The sequence below is a fragment of the Lepidochelys olivacea genome (assembly GCF_965140295.1).
Source record: "Lepidochelys olivacea isolate rLepOli2 genome assembly, chromosome: 8".
NCBI lineage: Eukaryota > Metazoa > Chordata > Testudines > Cheloniidae > Lepidochelys > Lepidochelys olivacea.
In genome coordinates this window covers 49,932,330-49,952,800 of record NC_140418.1, presented here as the reverse complement: position 1 = coordinate 49,952,800, position 20,471 = coordinate 49,932,330, and the positions used below count along the sequence as shown (strand labels likewise).

The window sequence follows — 20,471 nt, the reverse complement described above, 5'->3', positions numbered from 1 at the left end:
TAAGGCCCTTCCTTACACAACTTTAGCTATTTGAGGTACTTCTATGGCCTTTACTACCATAATATCTGAGCACCTCACAATCTTCAGTGTGTTTCTCCTCACAGCAGCCCTGTGAATTAGGAAAGGACACATAGCATTATCTTCATTTTCCCATTGTACAGAAGGGGAACTGAGGCATGGAGAGACTAAGTGACTTGGCCAAGGTCACAGAGGGAATCTGTGTCAGAGCAAAACACTGAACCTAGATCTCCCAAATTCCAGGCAAGCACCCTATCCACTGGAACATTCTTCCTCTCTATCACAGCCATATTACACATGTGGCCTTGATAATATCCATGATGCTATTCAAAATGTATCTGGGTGTGATGATGGCTCATTAAAAGCATTAAAATTGCCCCTTTTTCACTTTCAGCAGTGCTTTTCTCCCACAAAAAAGTTTGATTTTGAAGGGGAAAAAAGGGCATTTTCCACTGGAAACTCATTCCAACAGAAAACTGCCAACCAACTGTCAGTACCTACTTCATGACACCCCCCTTGACACTACCAGTCAGGTTTACCCAACCTGACTAACCTAGATGGGCATAGTCAAAGGAGAACAGAGCTGTCAGGGATGTAGGGTGTCCTGTGTCTCACGCTGTGGGGAGCTGTGTCATTAAAGCAGGAACAGGGCCACAGCCTAGCTAATGTGATCTGCATTGCTGCATTTCAGATCTCTCCACTCCAAAAGGGCTGCAGTTCAAGACGATCACAGAGACCACCGTGGAGGTGCAGTGGGAGCCCTTCTCTTTCTCTTTTGATGGCTGGGAGATAAGCTTCATCCCCAAGGTAACAACAACGGGGACCGCCTCTGCCCTGCCCTGCCACTGCTGGCCACCCAAAGTCAGCTCTGTGGCATAGTCACAATACTAGGTCCCTGTTTAAAGGAGCAGTCACACACACAGAACAGGGCATGGTGCAGGGCTAGGTAAACACCATCTGAATGATACCCCTACTCTGCCCCCTGCCCACCCATGCCAAAACAAAGCACTAAAACACCAGGTCATAATCTGGATCAATTAATCTCAGCTCTGCACTGAACACTATTTTCCATGGATTCTAGGTATCAGGACATGCATTCCTATAGAGGGAATTCCATGAAAAAGATCCTACATTTATCATATAAACAAATGGGTCCTCTAGCTCTCCTTCCCTCTCCTCCTCTATCTGTCCTCTTGCTCTCTTCCCTTACTCTCTCCCTCCATCTCCTTTCACATACCTTTCTCTCTTTCCCTTCTCCATTCTATTTTCTTTCTCCCACCTTCTTGCCCTGACTTTGATCAGACTTTTCTGAACAATTCAGCAATTGATTCATCTGTTCTAACTTATCAGTGTGAAAATGAGGCATTTGATCACCATCTCTAAAAACCCATGATAGAAACCTGCTTGGGTGTCTAAAGCTAGGCACCTAAATCCATTTTTAGTCACCCAAATATGTGGCCTGATTTTCAGAAGTATTGAGCACTTAGTAGCTCTCAGACTCCAAGCAGCCTAAATCACAATTACAAATAATTCCGCTGCAAAATTGTAACCACAATTATAGAACAGGTACAATTTGTGCTTGCAAAAATGAAAGTTGAAGGCTGAAACTGTTGCCCTAAATTTTAAACATTTTATCTGCATAGACAAAACAACAATAAAGTTGTCACTGATGCTATATTTAATATTTATTCTCAGTTATTGTACCACTTGTATAGAACTACAGCTCAACTTGTATCTGGCACCTCTCTACAAGTGTATCCTACACATCTTACAATAAAAAAAATGTGGATGAAGAGTCCAATTATATTGCCTTGACTCAGGAAAAACTCCCACTGAAGTAAACAAGGGTTCTGTGAAATAAATGAAAATATACCATCAGAACCAGTACAAAAACAAAATCCAGATGAGCAGAAATTGACAAAAACAACTTTGGTTTCTAACTTTGGTTTCCAAAAGGGCCGGAGGGATATTTTTGTAATTGTATATGTGTATACACACACACACACACACACAAAAGCAAAATTCTCTTATGAGTTGCAGTTCATGAATTGCATTTATAAGACCAGAGGTAATTTTCATTCAAAATCAGGATAAGCCACTAAAAAATAAGAAATTCTAATGGAAACACTACCAGAGCCATAAGTGAACTAAAACTAGCACATCTTTAAAACATTGTACAAACACTAGTGAATCAATCCTCACAACATAAGGATTGACATGAATGCTAGGATATCCATTTCAAGATGGGGAAGCGGAGTCTCAGAAGTGCACTTGGCTATCTCACCCGATTTCTTTGTGAAGATCATCATCGCTCCCTAGAGTCACTGCACAGTCCTAATGTTCATGACTCTGTCCCATGACCCAAGGAAATAGTCCCTTGTTTGTCTCAGACATGACAGTGCAGGGTCACAATGAATCCAGGCTCAATGCCACAAGTAGTCCTGCCTTAACTTGACATCGTGAGGTGGAGCCCCAAGCATAATGATGTCACGATGCAATGCAATTTGTGACACTTTTATTTCGGCCTGCACAAGAAAGACAAACCACTGGCCACCATTTTCCTATTAGATCTTAGTCCCCATTACAAATGCAGTTTAATTTTCCCAAGTAGATACAGGAACAATTAAGTAACACCTTGGAATGGAACAGGACAGGTACAGTAGAAAAAGTTTGTGAGGTACCTGAATTTTATAAACAGTGGTACACTACATGATAGGAGAAATAAAAATATAGCTTTTAATCATGCTGCGGTGTGTGATTAATAAAGGCAGGTAAGTCCCTCCAGTGGCTTTGAAAATCTCAGCCTAAATGCATTATCTGTAAATTTCAAGTGAACTTTTCAGGTCAAATGTATCCCAACTTTAAAATTTGTAAAACTAAATTCTTAAAATCCTAAGACCAACAGAAACATTTCCAAGGTATTTTAAAACATTCCAGATACAATATTTCCCTCCAAAAAACATCACAGCATTGCACTGCCATTCTAAAACCCTGACAGTGAAAAGGGACTAGACACTGACTATAACTAAAATGAAACTGACCAGCTATTCTCATTGTTTAGGGAAAGAAATGCAAACATTAAACAAACAAAATCAAGAGTGAAAAGTAAATATATGCTACAGCAATAATATCACATTGACATTAAAGCTGTGGTTTATGTGGGATATGAAAGTAGGATACTATTTCTTTCTGTGCACTGTACCGTCATATTTCTAAGAACTCTGCGTGAGACAACAACTCGTTTGTTCTCACAATCTCTGCAGACTGCTATAGAGATACAAGAGCACTGGGGATCTAAGGGGACTTTAATTCTGGTCTTTTTTGTTGCTGTTGCTCCATAATATAAAATAAAAGTGATTTCAGATGGCAAATATATGGTGGCTCTGTGCGAAAGGAAAAAACACAATGAGATTTGCAGCAATAGCGGGAACGGCTCTGCAAAGCAATAGAACTCAGAGAAAATGACAAAGCCACAAAGAGGTTAAAAAAGAGAAAAGAATATTAGAAAAGCTAAAATGGCAATTTAGGGACAAAGTGGAAGATTTCTAGTTTAATGAGAAAAAGGAAGAATGCGAATGGAAATCTATGTGCAAAGGTTTGCTTAGTATGTTATTAGTGAAGACAATGACAAGAAAAGTTTTATTTGGCTAACACTGGCAGGAAAGGTGACATTTGCAGCTGCTTAAAGACTTATGTTTTCCAGAGGAAATAACTTGGAGTATAAAGACTTAATAGAGATACTTCAAAAGTATTGTGTGCCAAAAACAAAGGCCTTGCAGTTTCACAGCTATATATAAACCACAGGATACTCCAGGCAGCCGAGAAGTGCCACAAAGAGAGAGGAATGAATCCCGGACCTTTTTCACTGACTGTTCTCATATGAAGTCGCTCTACCAGCTTGAACACGCACACTAGTTAAAAACAGGGATTGAGAAAAATGCTGTCTGCCTACGAGCCATCTGGAAGCAACAACTGAGGGGTGAACGGCATGAGATGCATCTGACTCTGTGAGCCACTGCTGGCTGCGAGGGGGTATTGGGACCCTTGGCAAAAGAGTCGACCCATCCTGAGGCATGTAATATCTTTTGGACAGACCGTACAGCCCTTATGCACATTTATGAGCACTTATCAGACCTGCAGGCCCATTGTAAACAATGGGAATAACTGAATGAGTAAGATCTCACCACTGTGAATAAGGGTCACTTATGAAATAGACATGCAGAGAGTATGTAAGTTTTCCCCAGGTGGGTACATTATCCCCAGTGATGCTCTATATTTGGGGCCAAGTTGACCTGGCATCCCATTATTTTCTCCAACTACTGCTGCATCCTTTTAATACGTTACCAGTTCCAGACTCCTCCCTCCCCAACTTTCTGTGCAGATTTCTTTTTTAATCTCCCTAGAACAATGAAGGTGGCGTCATCGCACAGCTTCCTAGCAGTGTCACCACCTTCAACCAGACAGGACTGAAGCCTGGGGAAGAATACATCGTCAATGTGGTAGCCCTCAAGGAGCAAGCCAGGAGCCCCCCTACCTCCGACAGCATCTCCACCTGTGAGTGACTCCATCCTTTAGCCCTCAGGCATGCTCTGTCTTTCCAGACCCAGAACAGGGCATGGTCCCAGTGTTGTATAGCTGTCCTTTCACCTCCAGGTCAGCAGGTCAGATATAATCCAGTTCGGCAGAGGCTGAAGGCTGGTATCACAAGATGGTGGGGATCATTTGGGCCAAGTGAAATGAGGTGCTGGTCTCAATACAGATCCCAGCAGATGTGCGTTCATATCACAGAAAACACCACCACAATTGGCATTAATTGGCAGTTTCAGCAGAGGAACCAAGGAATGAATAGCCATGGAGACTGAACTCCCCTCTCACAGTTAGAGATGGTCCCACCAGAGCATGGCAGGGCACATCGATGGATGGATGTGGGGTAGTTTACATTTCTGCTGCCAATGTTGTACTAGTTCCCTGGGTTACAAGAAGAATCCAGTCTCCAGGGTTTTGTTCATGCACCTTTCACCAACAAGACATTCAAACAATGGGCCAAATCCCCAGCTGGTGTAAATCAGTGTAGCTCCATTGACTTAAAACTGAAATGTTTTTAACCCCTGAAAAGACTTGGCTTTGGCTTTGCTTGGAGGCTCAGGTGAGGGTTCTGAGGGTTCTTTATTGAGGGTAACTTGCAACACTGAATTTACTCTCTGCTAGATAAACTCAGAGGGCAAATTCACCCATTGAGTAATGCCATTGACTTACACCAGGGATTACTTTGGTCTACATCATTTCTGCAAGGAAAGAAATAATTAGGAGACAGCTCTGGCCTGGAACATCAGAACCAAATCCTCCCACTTTGAGCTTGGGGGAAAGTCAGACACAAATGCAAATTCTGTGGCACAGACCCAGTTATGATAATAACACCTGACTGAGCTGCACAATTTCAGTCTCAAAGACACACTAAAGACTGATGAACTTCTAAACTGAATGATGATTTGGGTTAAACAAATGCCCTGAAATCTGGGGTTTATCTGAACAATCTAATTCCATCTGGGCTGCAAACTGGGTGCAGAAGCACCACAAGAACAGCCCTTCTCACAGTATTTTGACACTTCTTTTGTACCTAAATCCCTTTGAGGAAGATTCAGTGAGCTTGATAATAGCAAAGGGAAAATTAATTCCTCTCACTGTTACATATAGCTCACATTCTTCCGTTCCTTCTCCTCTCTCCCCCACACTCCCCAGTACATCCTGGGAATTGTAGTTCCTGGGCTCAAAGCTCCAGGACTCATCTAGGAACAAACTTACAGACTGGGGTAGCTATCCGCCTCGAGATAGATACAATTCCCCCCACTCCTGGCCTGATTCTCGTGCAGGGAAAGCATGGAGAAACATTAACTGAGCTCAAACAAGGACCAGTTTGGGTTCTAAGTGAAGGCTCAGTTCAATTATTTTTCTGTCCAAGTAAATTTCCCACCTCTAGTGATTTCACATTAGGCACATTTCTGAAGTTGGAGACTGAGTGTTCCCTGTTCCACAAAAGTGCTTGTACCAAGTAGTCCCCCAGCACACCCAGATAACAGGTTAAGGTCCAAATCCTGGGAGGTGCTGAGGGCCCTCAAGAATGTAAGAACAGCCATATTGGGTCAGACCAAAGGTCCATCTAGCACTCGATCTTGTCTTCCAATAGTGGCCAATGCCCGGTGCCCCAGAGGAAATGAACAGAACAGATAATCATCATTCCCAGCTTCACACTGATGGACTCAGGTCTCTTCAGAGCCAATTTTTTATGCTAGGCACAAGCCGATCACTTTCTCCCGCAGTCAGTCAGATTAGAGTCTCCAGGTGTGTACACCAGGAGCTAATTAACCCTTTCATTGCTGAGTCAAAGGTAACACTGGGCAAAGCACATATCTAAGTTCTCACTCTGAATCCTTGCAAGACAGTCAGATAGCTCCCTCCAGCCACACCGTTTACAAACAGAAACACACATTTAAACAGCTCTGTGAAGGTTACATAGAGATGTGTTCTCATGAGGTTGCTAATTAGGGCTTTAATGGAGCTGGAGACTCAAGGGCTCCTAGGAAAATTATCCTAAAAAGCACAATATAACAGAGAGGTCTCTACAGTCAGCACAGGAGAGTCTTTCTAACATTAGAGGAGAGAATCTAGCATCTTGCTGCAGATGTTAGTCTACCTGATCTCTGCAAACAAACACAAATCCTTTCCTATTGCTTTGTTTGTGTGTTTAGCAGCTGCTTGCATAATGTGGCTTAACAGAGACACCTACTGGTCATGACTAAATGTTTCCATTCCCCTAAGGAGTGCAGCTATTGCACATAGAGCAGCCTCAAACTCACAGTGCTTTCAGTTCATAAGGGATTGTACAAAGTAGATTAAAGATTCATAAATCTTCCGGCCAGAAGGGATCATTGCAATCATCTAGCCTGACCACCTGCAAAACACAAGCCATAGAATTTCACCCCATGATCTCGCCTCTAACTCAGCAAAGTGTGGTTCTTGATAGGCTCCAACTGCAAAGAGATGGGTTCAAACTGCTGGATCCCAGCTTTCCCAGCATGTGGGGGTTTAGATCTGGTGGATTGGTTTGGCTTGGCCCATTATACAGAGAGGGGTCAGCCACAGAGTCTGGATCTGGATATGACTGCTCCTAAAGCTCCAGAGATTTTTGAATCTGGAGATTTGGTTCACCCTCTCTAATGCAAGCCTTTCTGTTCTGTTTTGGTTATGGGAGGGTAGAACCAGATCCGTTTGATTTTAAGTTGTAATGAACCCAAAATCTCAGCGTAAAGATCAGCTGAAACAGCCAAAACTTTTCTTGTTTTGAGCAGAAACAGGATTTTCCACCCAAAGCCATTGTGCAGTCCAGGCACACCAACCCTTGAAAGACCCCAGTTGGTGTGGCTGGAACCTCTACACCTTTGCCGATGAGTTTAAACTTTCTTCCCTGAAGTTTTGCCCAGCTCTGGTCACAAGGAATTCACCAGATTTGGGACAGACTGATGTTTGGGTTACAGTCCATTAATACTCCCATGTTAAATGTTCACACAGAGGCTGGTATTTTCAAAGGTGCATAAGGGAAATAGGTGCCCAGATCCCATTGAATTTCATTGAGGTTTGGGAACCTAACCCCTTAGGCAGCTTTGAAAATCCAAGCCAAAAATGCAAGCTCAGCATGTTCTGCAGTAGCACCACCAGTTTCCCCGGCTGAAAACTTGTGATTTTTTTAGCAACTAATTAGTCTATCCACCTGAGCAGCAAACCATGCAGGACTTGTAGGCATTGTATTCATGCTCCATTAATACAACACCTACAATCTTAATCCACTAAACTAATTTAGAATAAGGTTCTCTATTCTGGAATAAGAGCATCCACATCTGGAGTTAATCAAGAAGAGCTATTTCAGACTAACTGTGTGTTTAGAAACCTCTTAGATCACCCCAACATTCAGCCCCCTCTGGAGATCTAGATATTCAGTATATGTTTATTATCCAGTGAAACCTGTCCAACATACAAAATGCACTTTAAAAAAATAACATTTTTGCTTTGCACTACCTAAACCCTAGCTTACAAGACCAGGGCATTTAGTACTAGTTACAGAATACAATTTAGGCTGTCACTAGTAAAACAAACAAGCAAGCAAGCGCCCATACAGTATGAACCTGGATTACAGATCTCAGATCCCCAGGTAGAAAATAAGTCTCAGAATTGGCTGTGCAGCAGGCGCTGCATGTTAATGCTGCTACAGCACGTGGCCAATACACAGATGCTTGACAGACTGTGTGTCATTACAATACCTACAGACAGGCAAAGCAGTTAGAATCAAACAGCATCAACCCAGAATTTGAACCCAAACTTTTCACCATGTAACTTTTTTCTTTAGATTATTTTTTATTTCCTTGTGGTCCCTGCACTTCTGGATTTCTTCTAAGAGAGGAAGTAGAAATGTCAACACAACCTTGTGGGATTTCCAGATCAAACAGGGAGCAATGGAAATCCCAAGGGGTATTGCTGCTTTCTTGTGAGTCCGAGTGCAATTATTCCAAGATCTAGAGATCTGGCTACAACTCCTCTCTCTTTTGTAAAGGATGGGTAGAACTTCTGGGATATTGTAACTAATGTCAAGTTTTGAAAAGTCTCTTGAAAGTGCTAGTTGTTTTCTCAACTCTTCTCATATTTTCAGCACACTGGAAATCCACAGTTTATTAAAAATTGGCTGACACATGTCAAAATGTAATTGTAAATGGGGAATTATCATTAAGCCTGGATGTTTCTAGAAGGGTCCTGCAGGGATCAGTCCTTGGCCCTAGGCTATTTAACGTTTTTATCAAAGACCTGGAAGAAAACATAAAGTCATCACTGGTAAAGGTTACAGATGACACAAAGATAGGGGAAGTAGTAAATAATGAAGAGAAGAGGTCATTGATACAAAGCAATCTGGATCTTAAACAATACAGATTTTAATATGACCAAATGTAAGGTCATACGTCTAAGAATAAATAATGCAGGCTTTACTTACAGAATGGGGGACTCTATCCTGGAAAGCAGCAACTCTGAAAAGAACTTGGTGGTGATCATGGATAATCAGCTGAACATGAGCTTCCCATGCAATGCTGTTGGCCAAAGGGGCTAATATGATCCTTGGATGTAGAAACGGGGGAATATTGTGTAGGAGTAGGGAGATGATATTTTCTCTGTATTTGGCATGGGTGTGACCACTGCTGGAACACTGTCCAGCTCTTGAGTTCACAATTCAAGAAGGATGCTGATAAATTGAAGAAGGTTCAGAGAAGAGCCATGAGGATGATTAGAGGTCTGGAAAACATGCCTTATAGTGAAAGACTGCACAGGCATTGAATCTGTTTAGTTTAACAAAGAGAAGGTTAAGGGGTGACTTGATCACAGTCTATAACAGGGGTCTCAAACATGCAGCCCGCAGGTGGCCCACGGAGTTATTTACTGTGGCCCGCCAAGCTCCCCGCCCTGAGTTATTTCCTGTGGCAGCCAAGCTCCCCTCATCCGCCACCCCCCCTCCCCTGCCAGCGCACTGTGTTCCCGCTCCTCTGCCTACCTCCAGGTGCTTCCCGCCACCAAACAGCCGTTTGGCGGTGCTTAGCATGTTCCAGGAGAGAGGGGGGAGGAGCGGGGAGCCGTGCGCTCAGGGAAGGAGGCGGAGAAGAAGCAGGGATTTGGGGAAGGTGCTGGAAGAGGGGCTGGGAGGGGGTAGAGTTGGGTGGGGACTTTGGGGAAGGGGTTGGAATGGGGTGGGGACTCATGAAAGGGGTGGAGTGGGGGCAGGGCCGGTGGCAGCGGGGGGCGGGGGTGGTTGTCAGTGATGCGGCCCTTGGGCCAATGTACTAGTCCTCATGTGGCCCTCGTGGTGATTTGAGTTTGAGATCCCTGGTCTATAATAACTGACATGGGGAACAGAACTCTTCAGTCTAGCAGAAAAAGGTACGACAAGACAGAATGGCTAGATGTTGAAGCTAGACAAATTCAGACTAGAAATGAGGCACAATTTTTTAACAGTGAGGGCAATTAAGATTTAGAACAACTTACTGGGAGTTGTGGTGGGCTCTCCATCTCTGGAAATTTTTCAATCAAGTTAGGATGTTTTTCTAAAAGATCTGCTTTAGTTCAGACAGGAATTGATTCAGGGAAGTTCTCTGGCCTATGCTATATAGGAGGCCAGACTAGATGATCACAATGGTCCCTTCTGGCCTTGGAATCTATGATGAATGGCTTACTCTTCTTGGTGTAGTCCCACTCCATATGAATCTTGGCATATCAGAAGAAGGTTCCCATGAACACCCTAAACCTGAACCAAACCCAAGAATCTATTCAGATCCATCCACCCTTTAACAGACCCCTTCCCCTACATCCTATTGCTTGGCAGCCACAAACAACTCATCTAACCAGTATGGCATAGCCTGGAGGCCTATCTCTAATCCATGGACCCTGAGCTGGGATCTTGGGTCACAACTCACATTAGTTCTTTTCCTCCTGCTATTGCCTGGATACTAAGTTAAAGTGGTGATGGGCCACTTCAAATATCAGATGTAGCAAGACTGAGTCCTTTCTTTCCCCAGGGCCGGATGCCATGCAATTTACACATTTTCTGTCTGTGTTTAACTCACAACTAACATGCTTCTTTGGTGTCCAGTAATTGATGGGCCAACCCAAATCCTGGTGCGAGATGTCTCGGACACAGTGGCCTTTGTGGAGTGGACCCCACCCCGAGCTAAAGTAGACTACATCCTGCTGAAGTACGGCCTCACGAATGGGGAAGGGGGGAAGACCATGTTCCGACTGCAGCCTCCCCTGAGCCAGTACTCAATGCAGGCCCTGAGGCCCGGCTCACAGTACGAAGTCTCCATCTCCGGGGTCCGAGGGACCAACGAGAGCGACCCTGCTGTCACCACCTTCACAACAGGTACATCGGTTGCATTTAAAAGCCATCTGGCTAGAGTCTAGTCCACTACATGGCCAGCCATCGAGAGACCCACACAACAAACAGGTCGATTCACTGGATGACTGACTAACAGACTGACTTGAATCAGTGACGAACAGGATGAGACCCAGCTGCCCTCACAAATAGATGGATTCCCTTTCTGACAGACTTATCAGGGCCTTCTGCCTGACTGCCCCCCCCGCACACCCCAAACAGGCCAACACACTGACTGACAGACTCAGACACACCCAGCTAGCTGGCCAGTTCATGGACTGACAGACTGAGTAGGCAACAGGCTTTAATACAATGGACTGCCAGACAGACGCTGCCACACTAAACGCACTTCCTCTACTCATAACCGGAGTAGAGCCTCTTTCCTTCAGGGTCACACCCAGTGTCTTCTCCTCTCACTAGAGCAGTGACCAGACACAACGTCTCACTCCTCCACTGCCATCTGCTGCCTGTATGCACACCGCTGAACCAACATCACTGAGCTCCAGGAGACCCTGTTTTATGACAACCTTAGATATAAGCCGACTGTACTGTGACTCTCTGACTCACTGCATAATCTCTGATTCTGCATAGCATCAGGGTAAATACTTCTTGGGTGAAGGATTTTTCTACTCTGACAGACCTGTATGGTATCTCTGTATGTTTCCCTCTACAGTATATATCCATCTATCGGAATTTTACAGTATATACTTGTCTCTCTTTCTATCTACAGAATCTGTTTGCCTGTCCTATTTGCAATATGTATTTGGCAGGAGAAAAAAATCCTAAATCTGCAGTGTAATACAATGGTTTAGAATCTCAGCTGGTATAAATCAGTGTAGTTCCATTGAAGTCAGTGGAGCTATGCTGATTTTTGCCCAGTAAGTGTTGCATTAAGATAATGCTTTGTAACCCAGGCATACTGATTTGCTGCAAGATGCAACAAGATACAGGAATTAATTTCTATGACTGTACGTTGTGCACCTGGATCCAGAGCTGCATTTTCCCAAAGTTCAGACCTATGTTTTAGTACAACCCCATCCCTGTAGTATGTAAGCACATCACAAAGGCATGGGTTTCGATTATTATAGGGATAGGAGCCAGCCCCTGCAAGTTCAAAGAACATTCAGATCTTCAGATTAGTCTGAGCCCATAACGAAGATTTGCAAAAATGGAAATTAGACTCCTAAATCCATATTTAAGAACCTAAATAAGTTGCCTGATTTTTCAAAAGCACTAAGCTACTAGAAGCTCAGTACTTTAGAAAATCAGGGCACTTCTTTGGATGCCTAAAGGAGGAGTTAGGAGCCTAACTTTAGGTACCCATTTTTTTTTAAAAAATTGCCCCATCTATAGTTATTCAAATTGAGAGAGAGGAGATGGGGGGTGCCACCTGAGACAATCTGCCATCAAGCAACTGAAAGTGACACAGTTAAAAATGTGGTTATCCTATTTTGATACTTTATATGAATGCTCTAACCGGTCAGTAAAACTTTAATTAATGCTAAGCCTGTGGATAGCTAACAGGTTTAATTTACCGTGCCATAAAGGAGAAGCTAGAGAGCATATTTCAGTGCTATTTTATGGTTTATAAATTACCTGTCAAATATATTATCAGCGGATACCAGTGCTTCTATGACAGTAACTGTAGTGTCTCTACTGTATATACTTAGAATGAGATGTACAGTGCTATCAATTTGCTGAATTTGCCTTTCCTTGTATTATCTCTATGAGTTGTTATGATCAAAAAATCCCTCCAAAAACAAATGAACAAAAATATATAGTTAGATGGGGTTACTGAGTATAATTTTATCTGTGAACCAAAAAGGAGTTATACCCTGGATATAAAATGGCCAAATCCTGCCCTAAGCTATACCTGTGTAATCCTGTTGATCAGAGTAGGGTTGCATGAATATAAATGAGGTCAGAATTTGGTACAATATGTACAGTAATATGTAGCAGTGCTAAACAACAAGGCATGCTATCAAGGCGGGATTTACCTGCGTATGAGTCTGTAATAAGGCATGAGATCTTGCGGCTAAGGCACTCAGGAGGAGTCCTGGGTTCAAATCTTGCCTTTGCCATAGACTTCTTGACTTACTGTGCCTCGGTTTCCCCACCTGTAAAATGGGAATAATAATAATAATAATAATTCCTTACCTCGTTGCGGTATTGGGTGGATTCAATTTCATCATGCTTTTTTAAAAAAAAAAAACAGCAAGGGTTATTCATCACTGGAACAATTTACTGAGAGACTTGGTGCATTCGCCCTCACCTGAAATCTTTCAATCAAAATTGGGTGTCTTTTTACAAAACAAATGCTCTACTGTCCATCTCCATTCACTGGCCTGTGCTGTGCAGGAGGCCAGACTAGATGATCACATTAGAGCCTTCTGACCTTAAAATCTATTAATTAATCTAAGGGGCTGAGCTACCACAGAGACAGCTCAGCAAGTGCGACTCCATGGAGGTTAGATCGCGGTTAGCGTCTGCGGTGGTAGAATACCATGGTCTCACAATAACACAGCTTGGATTCCTTGCCAACACATGAAAGCATTTCCTCAGCTGCAGATGGGGGCAATTCTCGCAGATTGAACTGCATTTGTTTTCTTATCTTGTATAGAGATCGATGCACCCAAGAACCTCCGGGTGGGCTTGCGAACGTTGGCCAGCCTGGCACTGGAGTGGGACAACAGTGAGGCGGAGGTGCAGAACTATAGGGTGGTGTACAGCACACTAGCAGGCGAGCAGTACCACGAGGTGCTGGTGCCACGGAATGCTGGCCTGACAACCCGGGCCACCCTCACAGGTAAATCCCTCCGTGGACATGCCAGGATCTACATGGATGTTGGGCAACCTCTTCTTCTCCATGCACTGGGCCCCATTCAGGAGATCAGGGAGGGAGACCAAGCCCATGCAACATACAGCCTCTTCCATCCCACTCCCTGTGTACTGAGATGCTCTTGGGACAACTTGGGCCTGATTCGCCCATCACTGACTTCAGCGGAGTTTCCTGACTGACACTGGTGAGACTTAGGGTATGTCTACATAGCAGTCAGGAAGTGAGTTGCAGCACCTGTAGACATACCCGAACTAGCTTTGATCTAGCAAGCGTGACTAAAAATAGCAGTGAAGCCACACCTCTGCCAAGTCTTGCTCTGCACACAAAACCATGCACTATCCATGGTACCCTCCTGCATCTCTGACATCTATCTAGCGCAGGGGTGGGCAAACTTTTTGGCCCAAGGGCCACATCTGGGTGAGGAAATTGCATGCAGAGCCATGAATGTAGGGCTGGGGCAGGGAGTTGGGGTGCGGGAGGGAGTGCGGGGTATGGGAGGAGGTGCGGTGTGCAGGAAGGGGCTCAGGGCAAAGGGTTGGGGCAGAGGAGGAGTGTGGGGTGTATGAGGGAGCTCAGGAAAGGGGGTTGGGGTACAGGGAAGGATGCATGGTGCAGCAGGGGGCTCAGGGCAGGGGATTGGGGTACAGGGAAGGGTGTGTGGTGCAGCAGGGGGCTCAAGGAAGGGGGTTGGGGCACAGGAGAGATACGGGGTGCAGCAGGGGGCTTGGGCGCAGGAGGGGTATGGAATGCAGCAGGGGGTTGGGGTGCAGGCAGGGGGCTCAGGGCAGGGATTTGGGGTGCGGGGTGCAGGAGGGGTTTGGGCTCTGGCCTGGCGCCACTTACTGGTTCCAAGGTGGCAGCAGCGTGCACCGGGGCCAGGGCAGGCTCCCTACCTGCATGCCCTGGCCCTGGCCCCCTGCTGCTTCCAGAAGTGGCCAGCACCACATCCCTGAGGCCCCTGAGGGAGAGGGGGCAAAGGGCTCCGTGCATTGCCCTTGCCTGTGGGTACCTCCCCTGAAGCTCCCATTGGCCGGAAATGGGGAACTCCAAGGCAAGGACAGCACACGGAGCCCTCTGCCCCCACAGGGGCTGCAGGGACGTGGTGCCGGCCGCTTCTGGGAGCAGCGCAGGGCCCGCAGCACCACGAGGGTGGCAATCCCATAGGCCAGTTCCAAAGCCCTGAGGGGCCGGATCTGGACCATGGACCGTAGTTTGCCCACCCGTGCTCTAGCAGATACCCCAGTGGTCTGGCACTTGTCTAGCTGGAACCCCCATGTGTCTGTGGCATCTGGTTCTGGCAAACTGAATGATTTTTTGGGAAAGCCCAGGTCATACTCTGCTCGGTTGGAAAGTTGCAAACCCAACAGAATTAATCACAAAAAAGACTGCAGGGCCGGAAAGCAATTAGAGCCGTAAGTGTGACAATGGAGTGTGTGAAAACTACCATATTAGATGTCATTTTTGCTGCATTTCATGAGGTGAACTGCCTTGAGAAGCAGAATTTGATTAGAGGGAGACACCACAGACTCATGAAACCAGGGTCTGGCTTAACTTACCTGCCAGCTTTCTTCAGAGACGATTACTACTTTTGCAGACAAGCAGTGAAAGGTAAGTCCTGCAAATGGGCCAAATTCTGCTGTCAATTACACTGGTGTAAATCTGGTGTTACTCCCTTGACATGAATATCATCCACCCCGTGGAGTCACTCTGGATTTACCTTTATGTAATTAAGAGCAGAATCTGTTACTGAAATATTTCACTGACAGCAGTTGTCAAGTAAAGCCAATTAAAGCAAACACAATAAAGGGGTTTCCTGGGCATGCATTTGTGGAGATGAGACATGCTGAAGAACTGTGACAGGCTTAAAGAGAACAGGCTGGTGGTGTCAAATGTCCTCTCCAGAGAGCCCGAGACACTGAAAACTAGACTAGACAAAATCTTAGCTCAGTCTATTGTAGGGAATAACAACACTTCCTTCCCACACCCTTCAGTCTGTCTTGTCGGTTTGGATTGTTAGCGCTTTGAGGCAGAAAATGGCTTGTCAATGTGTCTGTGCAGCCTCTGATCTCAGCCGGAGCCTCTGATCTCAGCCGGAGCGTCTAGGTGTTCCCACAATGCAAATATTTAAAATGGTAAAAATCATAAGACACAAGCTGGCTGTAGAGGATGAGTCTGGATGAAGAATCTATTTTCTGTCTGTGATTCCGAGATAGGGAATTATGGACAGTGAAGAGAGGCAAGCACCAAAAGTCCATTTCCTCAGCAGCTGAAGAGATTGCAAAACTCCCATTGACTTGGGTGGAACCAGGATCTCACCCCAGGGCTATTTCATTTGTCTGATTCCTTTGTAAATTCTTTACAGGTGTTTTCCATGTTGTTGCCATGGTGAGTCTACTCCTTATACTAACGGGATGCTATCAAAGTCATTTAGGCCCCAAATTCTACATGGAGTTGGGGCCTGATTCATAGCCCGTTGGAATCAATGGGAGCTTTGGATCAGAGCCATACTGAGGACAATGTTGGTGACTGATAGATTCGACTGAAAGGGTTATATAGAGAGTAAAGGGTCTGAGTACCTTAGAGTCTCCCTTTAGTTGCTCCATGTAAAGAAATTCCACCTGGAATTCTGTAGGGTAGGACATGTCCCCAGGTTTAGCTGGCACCCTTTGTTCTTGCCGTTAATATCAGCACCAGAAGTTTCATAACAACTAGTCTTTCTGTTCCCCTCAGAAACGTGTTTCCTTCCACAAGGTCACCTGTTAATCCACTCTTTCCCATGAATCCCGAACTAGTGTCTCTAGCTGAGATGGCCCAGAGCTGAAACAACTGGATCTGTACTCAAATCTCCCTTCAAACCCAAAGGGGTTCAGATCTGGGGTCTTGGGTCAGGTCTCTCGCCTCTCCAAAGAAGACATCCAGATCTTTGAAAGGCATATACACAATGCAGAGGTCAGAATTAACATCATATTGCTACGGTGTCTCTACCATTACCAACCTCCTATACAGTGTTAAGAGATTTCACTCTGGATTGTGTTAAGAATGTGTTCCTAGATAGCTCCGGTATTGTAGCCATGTCGGTCCCAGGATAGTCAAGAGAGAAGGAGGATGAGGTTATGTCTTTGATTGGACCAACTTCTATTGTTGAAAGAGACAAGCCTCCGAGCTTACACAGAGCGTTTCTTCGGGTCTGGGAAACTTAGAGCTCCGTGCAAGCTCGAAAGCTTGTCTCTCTCACCAACAGCAGCTGGTCCAATCAAAGATATTGCCCCACCCACCTTGTGTCCCCAGGGAGCACTGACCTTTAGCACTCTCTGTAATGATTCTTTCCCCCTGCTCTTTAGTTACTCTTCCTTTACATGTCTCAACTCCAGAGAGTTGGAAGCTGACTCCGTGTAAGTGACTCATTTTTATATAAAGTCTTTTCTTCCATTATCATCATATTCCAACTCTCATGAAAAGCCCCAGGGCACTGTATAAGGAAAACAAATACAGTGTAATTATAGCACAGTAAAACACTGCTCTGTTAGAACAGAAATCACTGCAGTCGACAGAGAGGAATCACTTTGCCAGTCACTGAAGTCTGGCAGCTCTTTAACAGCACAGCCACACTGCCCCTCCTCCCCCCCCGCCGGGGGAGGGAAAGGAAGGGAAGATGACTAGCAGTATCCACTTAAACTGTGGGAAGCATTTAGGTCAGCAGAAGGTAATTAGCCAAACTGGAAGCTGAGCAGGTCTCCAGAGCTAATGTCCCTACTTTTGCAATGAGTGCCGTAACATCTGTAATGATCACAGCTGGGCAGGCCGGGGGGTTACATGTCACCCAAACGGAAGCACATGCACCAGTACAGAACATGACTGAGCACGGCACCACAGCTGCCTCCAGGGGATGTCTGGCTTCTGCGGAATATCTAACCCCACTTCCTCAGCATCGCAGGTTACCCTCGAGAGCTCCCAGCCAAATAACGGCCACGGCTAACCCTGCTTCTCTCATCCCCCCACCCCCGAGGGACGGAGTCAGAGAGGAGCAGATGGCGGAGAGCGTGAAGGGAAGAAGTTCTGCTGCAGGGAAGAGCTCTATGTAGGTGGCCTTGCATTCATGCCTCCAGGCACTCAGACGGAGCGGGAGAGAACTGCTGGCCCTGTCAATGTGCAACTCTTCCTTGTTTTGTGGGGGACGCAGAGGGAGAGAACTGGATCAGGTTTTGAACTGCTAGTAACAGCATTTGCCTTCGGCTACCCCATCAGCCTGCCCAGCCCCTAGGATACCAACACCCACCACAGCTGCAGCTCTAGCCAGGATTCAGCCCACCATGAGCAGTGGGCAGTAGGATGGCCTCTGGAGGGGAAGCCATGATGCAGCTATTTGGATGGGGCTGTAATGTTGCCACTGATTACCTGAAAAACAGAGTTATCTTCATTACTCTCTGGAAAGAGCTGTGTTTCTGAGTTTATCCAGTACATTGCTGGGTGCTGCAGTGAAGAAAGAATGGTATATTCACACAAAGGGAACCAAATTCCCAAATGCAATCAGCCCTAGGTGGCCTGACACCTGGCTAAAGAATATTTCAGGCTCTCCCCCCAGCCCTCCATCTCTTTCCCTTCCCAAGTTCCCCTCCTGTCTCTCTTTTCCTGCAGCCTGCTGGTTTTCATTTCCTTCCCCCTGGGTAGAGTAGGGGACCTGTCTGCTGACCATTTGGCCTCTTCTTGCAGCACATGATTCTGAGAGGGGTTCACAGCACATGGGGTCTTCAGGCCAGATGGCTCCTTCCTGCAGCTGAATTCCAGCCAGCATCACGGTGCCCCCTGAAATGCAGCCTCTGGGTCAGCCCACATTTAAAACCAGCCCAGTGACCCAGGATATCTCCTAATCTAATGACCTTTGCTTTTGGCCTAAGTCTTAGCTACTGCCCATCCCCACATCTGGATACTTATATACCAGTGCCATATGTGCCAAGGTGCCCAATGATTTCACAGTCCAGCTGTTTTTGTTGGGCTAGGGGAGAGCCTGGTGTGTGGAATAGCATTGCCACCAAGTGGCCGGTTTAGTGAACTAGCTCATGCCCATCTTCTACAACACCCGCAGAAAACCAGGTCTTTCCCACAGTGGGCCCCATGTAATTGTCTCATGAAGGTGCCTGCCAGCTTTGCTCCATTTGAAGGTGAAAGTAGGGCTTCTTAGGTGCTATCCCTGTACCCAAGCCTGGGATCTGAAAGTCAAGCTGTGTCCTTCCTTTACAGCACTGCCTCATAGTAATCGAGGTTCTGCACATGGAACTTAGTTAACCATTCTGAAGATGATAAATGATCCAGAACATACTCCGGCTCCCTCTCCTATAGCTTTCTTAGCTGCCAGTGCTGGAAGCAATGAAAATTAATAGATGCTTTGGGAAAGATCATCAGCTGGTGTAAACTGGTGTAACTCCACTGAACTCTCTTTACATTACCCAAAGATCTGGCCCAGACAGAGATGTGGAGTAGAAAGGACTGAAGATCACTTTTGTGACCCTGGCAAATGAGCAGAGTAGGTACTGGAATTAAACATTTTAGTTGGACACTAGTCTTTTTTCAAAATCAGAAATTGTTGTGGGGAATTTTTTAATTTTAATTTTTCAGGGTCTTTTCCCCCATGAAATCGAAAAACACCCATTGTTGTTTTTTATTTGGTCCTTCTCCGCTGATCCTTTAGCCTCAGTCTCTCTTCCTTCCCCTTTGCAGTGGCAAAAATGGAAACAGGGGAGGTGGAAGAGCAAACGAAAAATTCCAAACCTGAACATTTTTGCAAAAAAAGGTCCAGTAACTGAAAACACCGTTTCTTTTAAAAACTGGCAAAACAAAAATAACCTTGATGGTTATTCTTAATCTTTGGCCAACTTCCTCCCTGTTTTTTGGCCAGCTCTAGTGCGGAGATTGGTGTGGAACTGCTGTCCATCACCCATTCTCATACACAACGACACACGGGCCTTGGAGGATTCCCTACCCTGAGTACACAAGTCAGGAGCCGGGCGAGAAGATATTACTCATCTCTGTTTAACTGCTTGGGAAAGCATCACTCAGGTGCTGCACAGATTCAGTAGCTGGTCTGTGCTGCATCTCCATGCTACACAGAAGAGTGAAATGTGTTTCCTTTAATTCCACTGGCGAGGACATTCCGCCCTAATGGGGGATGTATTTTTAGTGTTTGTTTTGTCTGTCTCTCTTGGTGTGAAACTGGCTGCCTCCACTGCTTGTCTTCTTGCACAGATACAGCCTGGTGGCGGGGACCCTGCAACCCTTAAAGTTTCAGCATGGTTTATCGGGTGCTGGCTCTCCGATGCCTCTTCAGAACTCATAGCAACCCTTGAAATTCAGAACCCTGGGAGTGGCAGAAGTTTCCGTTTATTATTTCACTTTTTAAAAAAAAACTTTCATGTGCATCCGCACTTCCTGGATCATACCTGGACAGGAAAAGGCCATCTCCTAGTATTTCCAGCATGAAGTAGCAGGAAGTACTGGAAATCTCACAAGATGGACAGATTGCCAGGCCAGTTTTGCAGACCCAAGTGGTTTGGAGAGTATGGTGCGGGCAGTATCTGAATTCAGGCGTGGTACTTATCCAAACCTCTGATCCTTTTGCACTGGCCCTGGCATTTATATAGCCCGGGGAGGGGGGGGGTC

The 20,471-nt window shown here is 45.5% G+C and overlaps 1 protein-coding gene across 1 annotated transcript in view; it reads left to right on the top strand.

Moving 5' to 3' along the window:
* Nucleotides 1-20,471, top strand: part of TNR (tenascin R) — a 297,381-nt gene that overhangs the window by 242,247 nt on the left and 34,663 nt on the right. Inside the window, exons 6-9 of the mRNA XM_084637752.1 lie at nt 710-825; nt 4,422-4,572; nt 10,697-10,966; nt 13,599-13,784. Coding sequence (XP_084493878.1) covers nt 710-825; nt 4,422-4,572; nt 10,697-10,966; nt 13,599-13,784 — 723 coding nt within the window. The remainder of the gene's footprint in view (nt 1-709; nt 826-4,421; nt 4,573-10,696; nt 10,967-13,598; nt 13,785-20,471) is intronic.